Genomic DNA, 11,362 nt, shown 5'->3' with positions numbered 1-11,362 from the left:
GCAGGGGCTTTGGGTGGTGGGAGAAGTTGTCAGAAGGTGCCTGTGGGACAAGGAAGTTCAGTCAAAATGTCCAAAAATGATGCCAGTAGCCCCGGAATGCCCTCTCCTTCTTCTTCTGCCTAGTTCCTCAGGTCAGATGGCGGCAGAAGCCGACAGAGGTTAAGACACACACACACACACACACACAGTTCCCCAGCCCCAGCCCTGGAAGCTCTGAGTGACCCTCCAGACAGCACCCCCACCTCAAGGCCAGGTGTTCCCCAGGACACTGGGCACAGAGTACTTGTGCCTCATGGCCCCCAGCAGCCCAACTCCTGCCTTCCAGGAGAGCCAGGGGAACCAGCTCTGTCTCTGGCCAGTGGACTCAGATAACGCAAAGTCCGTCTCTGTTTGCTTTGAGACCCTCGGCAAGGCAGAAGACTGCCTTTCAATGCCTGGACACCTCATTTGAAGACCTGGGGGAATACGACAGGGTGGCCCCTGTAACTCAGCTGGTTCTGCTTCTCCTCCTGGCCTTGGGACAGCAGCTTGTCAGGGCCTAAGACCCATTCCTCTCTCTGCCACGCTCTGTGCATCTGTCTCTCTGTTCTGTCTCCTCCACTCACGCTGCTTACAGAGAGGCAATGAGGACCAGTGGTTAAGGGCACAGACTTTGGAGACAGACTGCCTGTGTGAATCGCAGCTCTGCCACCCAATGGCTGAGTGGACCTTCAGCTTCAGGTTCCCCCCATCTGTAAAATGATTATTTTTTATTTGTGTCTCCATCTTGCATGTTTGTTGACTCAGACTTTCAGTGGGTAAGGAGGTGCAGAAGGAGGCGTGAAGCTCTATGGTTTAAATTGCCTGTTGCTCCAGGGCCTCTGGCCTGGAGGCTAGAGCAACAAAGAATTCCTTTCAATCAGGGCCAGTGATGCTCTGATAAAGCTTGACTACAGGATGCAGAACAGCGAGCTCAGTGCCCACACCCCAGGACTTGGAGTCTGGGCCCGCACCAGAGCTGAGGCTATTCTGGGCAGGGAGGCAGCGAGGCCCTCAGCCCCAGGCCACAGGCTGGTGACACCTCTCTGTGTTCCCCGTGCCCTTCTCACCCCTGCACCCTTCACTGCCCTGCATTCCAAATATCTGGCCTCCACACCTTAGCTGTTTGTACCTCCTGTCATAGGAAGCTCAGGGTCTGAGAAGGCAGCATCTCAGAATCCTCGAATCTTAGAATTATAGGGCATGCGCGTAATGCTAGGAGGTTGTCTAACACAGCTCTGGACTCCTCGTGAGAATAGCCTCTGCCATCTTCCTGACAGAAAGCAGCCCTGCAAGCTTGCATCCCCCTGCAACAGGGAGATCAATACCACAAAGACAGTGACTTAGGACACCCACGTGCTTTCACTCATCAGGGTCCCATGTCCCCAGTGAGGTCAGCAGGGCAGGGTCTATAGCCCTCCTGAAGAGGAATCAGTCCAGGCCACCCTGGGCAGTTCCCTCAGCTCAAAAGTTTCCTCCAACCCAGACCTGCCTCCTCCCCTGGCTGCCCCATGATGTGTCTCTGCCCCCAGCAACCCCTCACCCCAAGGTGGTCTTTCCCACAGGCCAGCCCCGGTCCCCTTGGATATCCTGCTTTCTCAGGCTCTCTTCTCTTAGTCTGGGCTTCAGAGGAGACAGTCAGCCCCCATCCTACCAAGCACGACTATTGGCAGAGAAGGGAAGTGACAGCCCGGTACATCATGTGAAGTGGGCTCAGTGACAGGCACCAACCCGGTGCAGTCCCCCCACAGCTGGTGGCAAACCCTGCAGCGCCCGAGGCACCTCAGGAGGGGGTAGGAAGGCAGACGAGGCTGAGAGCCCCCAGGGGCTCTTTCAAGCAATGCCAAGGGGCTGCCCGGTGCGTTCGTGCAGAGTGGCAGCTGTCACCACTCCTAGCAGGGGACATGTGTCTACATTATGTCAAAACTAAGCTATTCCCAAGGCAGTCCCCAGGAGAAGCCCTATGAGCTGAGTCATCGGAAAGGAAGAGTGGGCACAGGACTCCCGCCTCAGGGCAGGGAACCCCGGGCAGCACCAGCCCCGGACCCAGCTGGGCACAGGGTGAGGCAGGGTGGCCAAAGAGCTCCAGCCATCCAGATGTGCAGCCAGCATTCCGCTGTGGAGACAGGCAGAGCAGCAGCCAGGGGCCCAGATGGGCCGCATTAACCTGAGAGCAGGCTCTTTGGGGCCCAGATGCTCTGTGTTTAGTCGGCTAGCAGGCTTTGGGCTCCAGATGTGGGCTGGGAGTGGGGGCGGGACACAGCTCCAGATGTGTACCGTCTGAGCAGGAATGACTGCAGGGCTTAGCTGTAGCACCCGGGCCCAGGGGCTTGGGGTTTGGGGGCTGGGCCAAGAGATCTCCCCACTCATGTCCTTTCCAGCACCCCAACCCTAGTCCATGGTCCCCAGGACCAAGACGGGTTCAGGGCTGACAAAGACTCTGACTGAGGAACCACAAAGTCCAAAGGCTTATGCTTCACTTCCTAAGCAGGAACCGAGCCCAGGGTTCTGCCCAGGGTCACACAGCCAGGGACAGGCAGGACCCCCAACAGGAGCAAAGGGTCCAAGGTCCTTCAAACAACAGGCAGCTTGGCAGAAGGCAGTGCTTTGGGCCAGATGCCTGCCTCTCCCCACCCCCACACCTACCCTCTCAGCCCCACACAATGAGCTGACTTGGACATCCTCGCAGGAACAGTAGAGGAGGCACTGGCCTCTCTGAAGCCTGAAAAGGTGCCCTCCTGGGGGCCTGGCTCTTCTCTCCCCATTGAGCACATCTGTCCCATATGGTGGGACAGATGAGAGAAGCCCAGAGACCCCTGCGTTAGCCCCCAGCAGAGTCCTGAGATTCTGCAGCAGCCCCTCCCACCAACCAGGGGGCCTCCAGCGCAGAGAACTGGAAATCTGGCAGCAGGCCCCTGCTCACTGTCAGAGGTGCCCTCCTCCCCACCCCTTCCACCACACCCTGGAAGTACAGCTGGGAGGTCAGGGAGGAGGGCAAACGGAAAGCCCCTCCTCCTCTGTGCAGTCATGTCTGCAAGTGGCCTCAGCTCTGGACTCTGAGCCAGGAGGGCATAGTGGCTGCGGTGGGCAGAGGGCAGAGGTCAGGCCCACCTGACCACGGGGCAGCGGCCAGAGGGCTCAGCCTAGAAGAAGCCTCTGGGTGGATAACAACCCCTGGGCCCCAACTGAGGGGAGGGGTGAACGAGCACAGCTCCCCCCTGGGGTGGTTGGGTGCCTGCAGCCTCCTTCTAACCCTGTCCTAGGAAAGCAGCCCAGGAGAGTGACAGCAGGACCAGCACAGTCTGGCCTAGACAGGGAGGCTGGCTGGCTGGGGGAGGGGGCTGAAGTTCTCTGGGGAGGGGGCCGCGCCTCTCAGCTCTGGCAGCCCCACCTGGGGCCCGTGCCCAAGAGTTGGGGCCTGGAGAGAGATGCTGGCTTGGTTCTGAGTGCAGCACGGGGTCCGGGGAGGGGGCTGCTGGGCCCCGAGCAGAGAAGCCTCATTTAGCCACAGTGGCCAGGAAGGCAGGACAGGGATGAACCCCCACCCCCGTCGGGCCCCTGTTAGGTGGTAAACACAGAGACCCCCTTCATGGTTGGGGGTACCCCATGAGGAGGAAGCTGCAGGTTCTGTCCAAGCCTACATGTAGCTCGGCTTGGTGGGAAGCAGAGCCCCAGGGACCACCCCTAATCTTCAGGAGGGCCCTCTCACATCCCCTTACTTCCCCCTCTGTCCAGGCCCCCACCCCAGGCTCCGGATCCCATCCCCAAGTCAGGGGACTCTGATTTCTCAGCCCTGTACTCTCACTGCTCTGCCCACGGTCTCCCCACCACCCCCCTATCCTGCAAGCTGCTCAGTGACATCCCCTAACACAGCTGTCTCTCCTGGGGTTGGGATGGGATCAGGAGCTAGAAGACAGGGAGATGCCTGAGAAGGAGCCCCTCTCTCAGGGCTGTGGACTCGGGATGAGCGGAGCTCAAGGAAGTAGAGGGGGACTCAACGCAAGGAGGGGTCAGTGAAAGGCCAGGGACTTAGGCTTGGGACTCAGGAGGGGGCCCCTCACAGTCATGACAGGGTGGCCAGGGCCCTGTGTGTCTTGGCCCAGCGGGACCCCTGGGCCGCCAGGTATGTAACAATTCCAGCCATTTCCTGCCCTATTAATGAGAAAGGGGCTGATATAAATACACGCTCAGCATAAATAAATACAGTCCAGGCCCGGGACTGCATAGCAGACAGATTGCGTGGAGCTGCTGGCCAGCCCTTCAGCCAGTTCCCCCCACCCTGCCCAAGCCCCACCACCACCCCCTGTCCTGTTTTCCCCCAGCAGGCCAGGGCCCCTCCATACTCACAGGCCTGAGACAGACAGATTGACTGCCCTCACCCTTGACCTCAGAATGGGGTCCCCGTATCCTCTGGGAAGGTGGCAGGACCCGAGAGGAAGCTGGGGTTCCCAGCACATCCTGCAGCAGGCCTCAAACAGGTACTGCTCATGCCCAGACCCGGCAACAGCCCTGTGAGGGTCAAGGTACTACAACTGTGCCTGTTCACAGGTGGGAAACTGGGGCTTCCCGGGTTAAGGCACTGATGCAAGATCAGAAAGCCAGGAGGTCCAGGATTCAAACCCGGTGGCTTTCTAACCCCGTGGCCTCTGATCTGCCCACTGTGTGCGAGGGGCGGCCAAGGGCCTGTTCTCAACCTCTTCCCTTTCTCCCGAGCCCCAGCCCCAGGGTACCAGAGCCCTTGGGAAGACGGGGAGGACTTGCATTCAGGGCCTGGAAGCCTAAGTTTCATGGAAGCAGATCTCAGCTTGTGTAAGGGCCCTGTCCCACAGATCTGCACATGCTGGCCCGGCTCCTCGCCAGCCCGAGACCACCTCCCAGCTGGGGGTCCAGGACGTTGAATGTTGACTGTCTCATCAGGGATCACCCAGTCTCCCCACATTGCACAGACATGGAAACAATCCCAGAGAGGGCAGAGCCTCATCTAAGGTCACAGAGAGAGGCAGGGCAGACCCATGGAGACCCAGCATCTGCCCCCAGCCCTGGGCCTTCTCCTCAGGCCTGGGGCTCACAGTGGGAAGGGCCACATCCTCTCACTAGCCTCTCCCTCTCAGTGCTGCACCCGCTCGCTCCCCAGCCTGCACACTTCCTAGGGCAGACTCAGGTGTCAGTCTGTGTACCAGAACCCAGCCTGTGGCCCTGGGCACAGATCAGCAACAGCACCTAAGGAAACCAAGGTCAGAGCGGGTCAAGCCTGACAAAGCTCACACAGCAAGGGGCAGACCTAGGGCCAGCAACCAGGGTCTTGCCCTCTGACTGCAGTACGTTTCTCTCTTGCAGGCCCAGTTCAAATGCCCCCTTCTTCAGGAAGCCTTTCCAGCCACCCCAGCCCAAAAAAATGGCTTCCTATCTGCTCCCAGCTCTACTCTGACTTCAAGCTTTTGAAGTCTTGTCTCACAGGTGTTTGCTGAAGTGGGTACTTAGCCCAAGGCATGGCCACACTAGAGTGTCCCCTGCAAGCCCCCTGTGGAAGGTAGGGCCTAGGCCTTTCCAAGTTGCAGTCTTATCGCCACCAGCAGCAGACAATTTGGGAGCCCGATTTGGGAGCCAACTATTGGAGAGGACGAGATGAGCAAGCGGGCATGCTCAGGGCAGCAGGGTCCTAAGCCCCAGCTGGTCTCTTGGCTCCACCCCACCCCCAGGTCCAGGGCCCAGGCTAGGTCCTCTCCCTCTGGCAGACTGGGGCTGTGTCCTCTTTGCCCCCAGCCCCTTCCCCAGCCCTGGTGCCTTCTTCCCAGGCTCACTCCAGCTGTGGGAGGTCTCAGCCCCAGGCCCCCAGGGATGCCACAGGAGAGGTGGGAGCATAGCATGTGGCTGGTCGGAGAGAAGCTTCCAGGGCAAGGGCTACCTCCCAACATACAACCCTCCACCCGCTCACCAGGGAGTTCCCCTGAGGCCCATCCCCTCCCATGCTTCAGAGCAGCACTGTGGGAAAAAGCAAACAGGGAGCTGACCTGAAGGCCCCAGATACAGCCCTTACCGAGGATAAGGGATCCCTGTGGATTGTCTTGGAAGTGGGTGGTATATTTTCAAATGCAAAAAAGCAATTTGCCTAAAGAGATGCACGGTGTGCTAGGATCTCACAACACAATCTATGGGTGTATTACAGTGAGCAGGCATGCAGGTTTGCACACATGCAAAGAATCGTGGCTGGAAAGGCGTAAGCAGCATGCAGACCCTGTTTCTCTTAAGTTTAGAACTAGAGAAGTAAACATTTTCCCCTTAACATCTCTGTATAGTTGGCAATGTTTAAAACCGTAGTGGAAGGAAAAGATACGAGTATCACATACACGGCCTGGCCTCTAACCCCGCTGCCCAGAGCCTCCCCACAGGGCTGCCTCCAGCCCGTCCCCCAGCTCCATCCTGGCTCTGGTCTTCTCTCCCCATGGGCAGGCATTTGCCACCACCCGTCCTCTCCCCTCTTGGCCATTGAGGTCCCTTTCCACGTGCCCCTCCTTACCTCCCTGCCTCTTTCCCTCCCAGTACCCTGGACCCGGCCCAGCAGACCCCATGCTTGTGAAGCACCAGCTTGGTCCCTGGCAACTCAAGACCCATCCAGCTCCACATGCTGCTCTGGGGCTTCCTCCCCGTCCCCCCAGGCCCCACCCTCAGCAGTGGGCCAACTTCACATTCTTCTGCACTCAGCGTTCCCTGAAAGTTGGGCATGTTCTGAAATCACCAGTGACTTGTAGGGCCTTCTCCAGCAGGTATTGTGCCTCATTGGCCAGATGGGAGCCCTTCACAAGCCTTCCCCCAGGGACAGGCCAGGACTGCTCCTCAGACTTGGCGGAATGGTCTAGAAGTTCACGCCACACCCACCCTGAGCCATCTGCAGGTCCATATGGAAGGCAGGGCAGGAATGGGGCCCTAAATTCCCTGGGAATCAGAATGGGGAAGGAGAAAGCAGGGCAGAGCTCTCTGGAATACCTTCTCCCACCACCCTCAGGCTTGGAAGTGAGTGGGGGGTGATTGCAAGAAACCACCCCGTACCCCTCCCAGCATCACCTACCTAGGGGCAGTATCTGGGGGATCTGACCCACTGTAGCCTGAACTCTCAAAGCAACATCAGCCACCCCTCAGTAAGACTAGGCAACTAGGGGGGAGTGCTAAGGAGTGGATATTTCTCCCTCCCTGGAGGAGTCGGATGGATCTGTGGATGGATCTGTGCGTGAGTGGGTAGGTGCGTGGGTAGACAGGCTGAGGGATGGATGGATAGATGAGTGGATGGATGGATGAGTGGGAAAGTGAATGGCTAAGTGTGTCAATGAATGGATAGGCCAGCTACAGACTGGCTCTGGTATAACTGCTTCTCAAAGGAATTTTCTGTTTCTTAAATGTGAAACCCTGGCACCCCCCAGAGGCCAGAATCTCTAACTACCCATCTTCTGTAAAGCGCTGTAAACCAACAATCCTGAGAGCCAGGGACATGGACCTGAAGAAAGTTAAGGGTTCTGGGAAATAAAAATATCGAGGGTCCAGTGCTGGCTCTTCCCCTAACTACTCTTGGGATTGTTTAATCTTCTGAGGCTCAATTTCTCTTGTGGAAAATGGGGCTAATCAAACCTGATGCCTGTGTTGCTATGAGATTTAAACAAAATTGCATGTGTAAGGTATCTGAGATGGTTATCTGGCATGTATCATGTGCTCACAGAATGTGATTTCCTTTCCAGAGGCAGCCCTAGGGCACACATGCATGTGTACACATGCACGTGCATGCACATATATGCACACACATATATGCACACATACATACGGGCGCACACACATATACATATATCCCTTCAAGACAGTGGGAAAGAGGAATGGAGAGTGAGACCCTAGACCAGAGCAGACCAGGAGAGACAGATGGGGACACATTTATTCCCCAGGGGTTCCATGCTCTGGCGGGACTGGCCCAGCCTTGGGGACCAAGGACTCAAGCAGCAGGGACTCAGACAAAGGACCTGAGGCCTCCTGCAGCTCAGCCTCCTTGGCCTGGGCCAGCTGGGCTGTGTGCTCAAAGGCAGCCTGCAGCAGGTGTGAGGCAAGGCAGGTGGTCCAAGTGACAAGATAGGCCAGGCGCCAAGCGGTGAGTGCTGTCGTGCTCTCCGCCCACCAGTACAGATGCTTCAGCAGTGCCAGTAGCTCCAGCACCACACAGTTCTCCAGTAGAGCCTGGAGGTGGCAAGAGGATGGGCAGGTGGCCATCATGAGCTTACATGGCTGCACTGCCTGGCTGCTCGTCACCCAGCCCAGCCCTGGGCCTGCCCAGTGCCCCAGGCCTGCCCTCAGCAGCCTGGCCGGCACCCTGCCCACCCACCTTGCTGGGCAGCCAGCCCAGGCTGTAACGGTGGGCCTTCCAGCACAGCTTCCAGGTGAGCAGCAGCAGCAGCAAGGCTGCCAGCATCAAGCTGTGCAGACATGACAGAAGCAGGTCCATCCAGGTGGCTACAGACAGGCCCAGCCGCTTCCAGGCACCTAGCAGCGTCGGGGCCAGGCCCGTGGCCCGGGCACAGCCCAGCATGCCAGCCCACACTAGCCTGGGCACCCTCAGTACCAACCATACAGGGACCTCTATCAGCGCCAGCCCAGCCCGTAGAACCCAGCCCACGGGGCAGGCTGCAAGACCGGGAGGTGAGTGGGCCGGCTGGCCGCAGGACCCCTGGGCCTCCTGGACCAGCCCTGACAGCCAGTGGTTGAAGAGCATGACCTTGAGGAGAAGAACCTCGTAGAGATGGACCTGGTTCCGGATAAGCTGCAAGAAGAGAGACGGAGAAACAATCACCCACCTTTACTCACTCAGGGAAGGAACCTTCCCTGCAGCAAGTTTTATTGTAGGGGTGGGGCTGCCAGGTCACCTTGGCCCAAGCCCTCTTCCTCGCAACGCCTCAGTTTCCCCATACATAAGGATGATCTTTATCTGTCTATTTCTAAGGACTCCATTCTCAGGAGGGACCTTTAGAAGGTGTTTCATATTATATTTGGTTTTCTTTCCTTTAGATGTAGGTGATTATTTATAATACTCCTGACGGAAGGAGTTTGGCTGATTATTATTATTATTATATAAGGAGTGACCATCCCCGTCAGCCCTGCAGGATGAACCCAGGTCAGTTTCTTCTTCCAAGCACCTGGGCTTTCTCGCGCCTTGGCTGGCTCGGTGTCACGAGGCCAGCTGGGAGCAAAGGGCAGGGTCATTAAGGTTAGAGAGACAGGAGGCGTGAGGGGCATGACAGAATTAATCACCGACCTACTGAGACGGGTGAAGGAGAGGGAGGGACCCAAGAAGATGTCCAGATTTCTGACTTGTGTGAGGGTGGAGATGCTGTTTCCCATCCACTGGGAGGAAGAGTGGACTTGGGTGGGGAAAGAGTCTGCAAATGAGACAGTTGCACTCAGAGCCCTGAAATCCCCAGCCCCTGAGTAACACCAACCCACCAGTCTGGACGCCATGTGTCCCTGTCTACAGGACTATCTGGAGCCCTAAGGGATGGTGTGGGAGGCCGCCCTCTGGGGTTGGCCGTGTAGCCCATCATAGGTAGGATCAGTGGAGCCAAGGGGGTGGAGCTATGCTGGGAAAGGAAGGGAACCCCAGAGCACAGCTTGAGGAGGAATTGAGATTCAGACAGGAAATGGCAGCCGCCTCCGCCTCGCCAACTCATAATGTTGAGACCACGGAGGACAGCAGCCTATTATATCCTACACAATCCGATAAGCTCAGTATAAGTGAAGAAACAGAGGCTCAGAGAAGTGGATTAATTTTCCCAAAGTCACACAGCTAAAGAGTGGAGCAGCCAAGATTCAAATCCAATTGTTGATCTCTTTCTACTGCACCCTGTAATCCCCCCTTTTTATTGCCACACCAGCAGAGCCAAGGAAGCCTTTTCTGATAACTCAGCCCACTGAGGAGTTGTGATTTGGAGATGTGGCCCCAGTCATCAGCATTTGCATGTTTTAAAAACATGGATGGGCAGGGCAATGCTTAACCCACAGGAGTGACCCGCTATAGAGAAAATTCTGGCACTGTGGCTTTGGGGTGGGGCTTCTGGGAGCTGACAGATCACTCCAGGAAGCAGGCAGTCACCTAGCTCCACAGGTCAGGACAGGAAGCCAGGGCCAGCAGCTCTGAGGTAGCTGTGAAGGGCCAGATGTGTGGCCCCTGTCCCTCTGTCCCCAGCCCCACTCACCAGCACTGAGAACTTTACCACCTGCAGCAGGATCCCCAAGAGGCTGGATCTGACTGAAGGGAGCGCCTCCATGTCTGGCCTCCTATCCTGGGGGCTGGGAGGAGCAGAGTGACCTCACAGATACTGCAGGGTGGGGGCTGAGTTACCGTGGGGACCCAATTGCCACAAGAGACTTCCCTTTACCTGTCTCCCACCCTTCACTGCACAAAGACTGGGGTATTTGTCTTCCACGTCCTGTCCACTTCCTGGTTGGAGACTGCCCCTAGGGACATCATCTCCACGAACCCGTGGCCTGCCCAGCACCGGCACCAGGAAGGTCCTCCAGCGGTCAGTGTGGATGGAAACAAGCTGCACCTCCTCATATCCTTCCAACTCCCCAAGTATCCAAGGCCTGGGAAATAGAAATCTTTACCCCAGGGCCACAGGTGACAAAATGTTTGGAGGCAGAGGGAAGCTTCACCTGCCCAAACCTTTAGGCACCCTACCTAAGCACCCCCACCCCAATTTATTCTTCTTGCATTTTACTAAAGGTTGATTCCCAGTCACAAAGCAGAGGGATGAGGTTATAACCTTCATTCTCAGATCTTAGTGACACCTCAGTGGGCTCAGAAACAAGGTTGGAGGAGAGCAGGGAAGAGGAAATGGACCTCAGAGTGTCCTGGAGAGGGCAGGTCCTGGGGAAAGAGGTTTCCTTTTCTTTGGATTTAAATTATTATTTCTAATACTCCAGACTAAAGGAGTTTAGTTTATTATTATTATTATTATATAAAGAGTGACCAGCCCCCTCGGCCCTGCAGGATTTGAACCCAGGTCAGGTTCTTCTCCCAAGCCCCAAGGCTGAGAGAGCCCCCTCAGGGCCATAAGAGGTGACAGGAAGCCACAGGCTGCCTGGAGCATCTTGGAAAAATTGCCAGAGCCGTGAATTGGGATCAAAGGCTTAGAATTCTGGGAGAATCCAGAACCTTGATCACAGCGTTTCTCGTGTCTGGGTCCCAGAAAATGGCCCCAAGAGGCTGCAGGACAAGGCTCTCAGACCTTTAGGAAAAGTTTTACAGCATGCACTCTGGTGCACATGCCACTGTGAGTGCAGGGCTCTGCGAGAAGAGGGCCCATCTGTGCAGATT

General features: G+C 56.9%; 1 protein-coding gene across 1 annotated transcript; it reads right to left on the bottom strand.

The window, feature by feature from the left end:
• Positions 1-7,932: 7,932 nt before the first annotated feature.
• TMEM270 (transmembrane protein 270) lies at positions 7,933-10,320 on the bottom strand. Its single transcript, XM_033110036.1, has 3 exons — positions 10,239-10,320; positions 8,375-8,809; positions 7,933-8,229 (listed from the first exon to the last, which is right to left on the bottom strand). The coding sequence occupies exons 1-3, from the start codon at positions 10,308-10,310 to the stop codon at positions 7,933-7,935; spliced, it is 804 nt and encodes a 267-aa protein (XP_032965927.1). The 5' UTR covers positions 10,311-10,320.
• Between the last annotated feature and the right edge of the window lie 1,042 nt (positions 10,321-11,362).

Source organism: Rhinolophus ferrumequinum, chromosome 7 (assembly GCF_004115265.2).
Source record: "Rhinolophus ferrumequinum isolate MPI-CBG mRhiFer1 chromosome 7, mRhiFer1_v1.p, whole genome shotgun sequence".
NCBI lineage: Eukaryota > Metazoa > Chordata > Mammalia > Chiroptera > Rhinolophidae > Rhinolophus > Rhinolophus ferrumequinum.
This window is presented reverse-complemented; position numbering and strand designations above follow the sequence as displayed.

Excerpts from the sequence above, each read along its gene's own strand:
- TMEM270 (XM_033110036.1), bottom strand. The coding sequence starts at position 10,310 with ATGGAGGCGCTCCCTTCAGTCAGATCCAGCCTCTTGGGGATCCTGCTG. Across the intron at positions 8,810-10,238 it reads TGGTAAAGTTCTCAGTGCTG|CTTATCCGGAACCAGGTCCA; the intron begins GTGAGTGGGGCT and ends CTCTTCTTGCAG. Across the intron at positions 8,230-8,374 it reads TGGGCTGGCTGCCCAGCAAG|GCTCTACTGGAGAACTGTGT; the intron begins GTGGGTGGGCAG and ends TGCCACCTCCAG.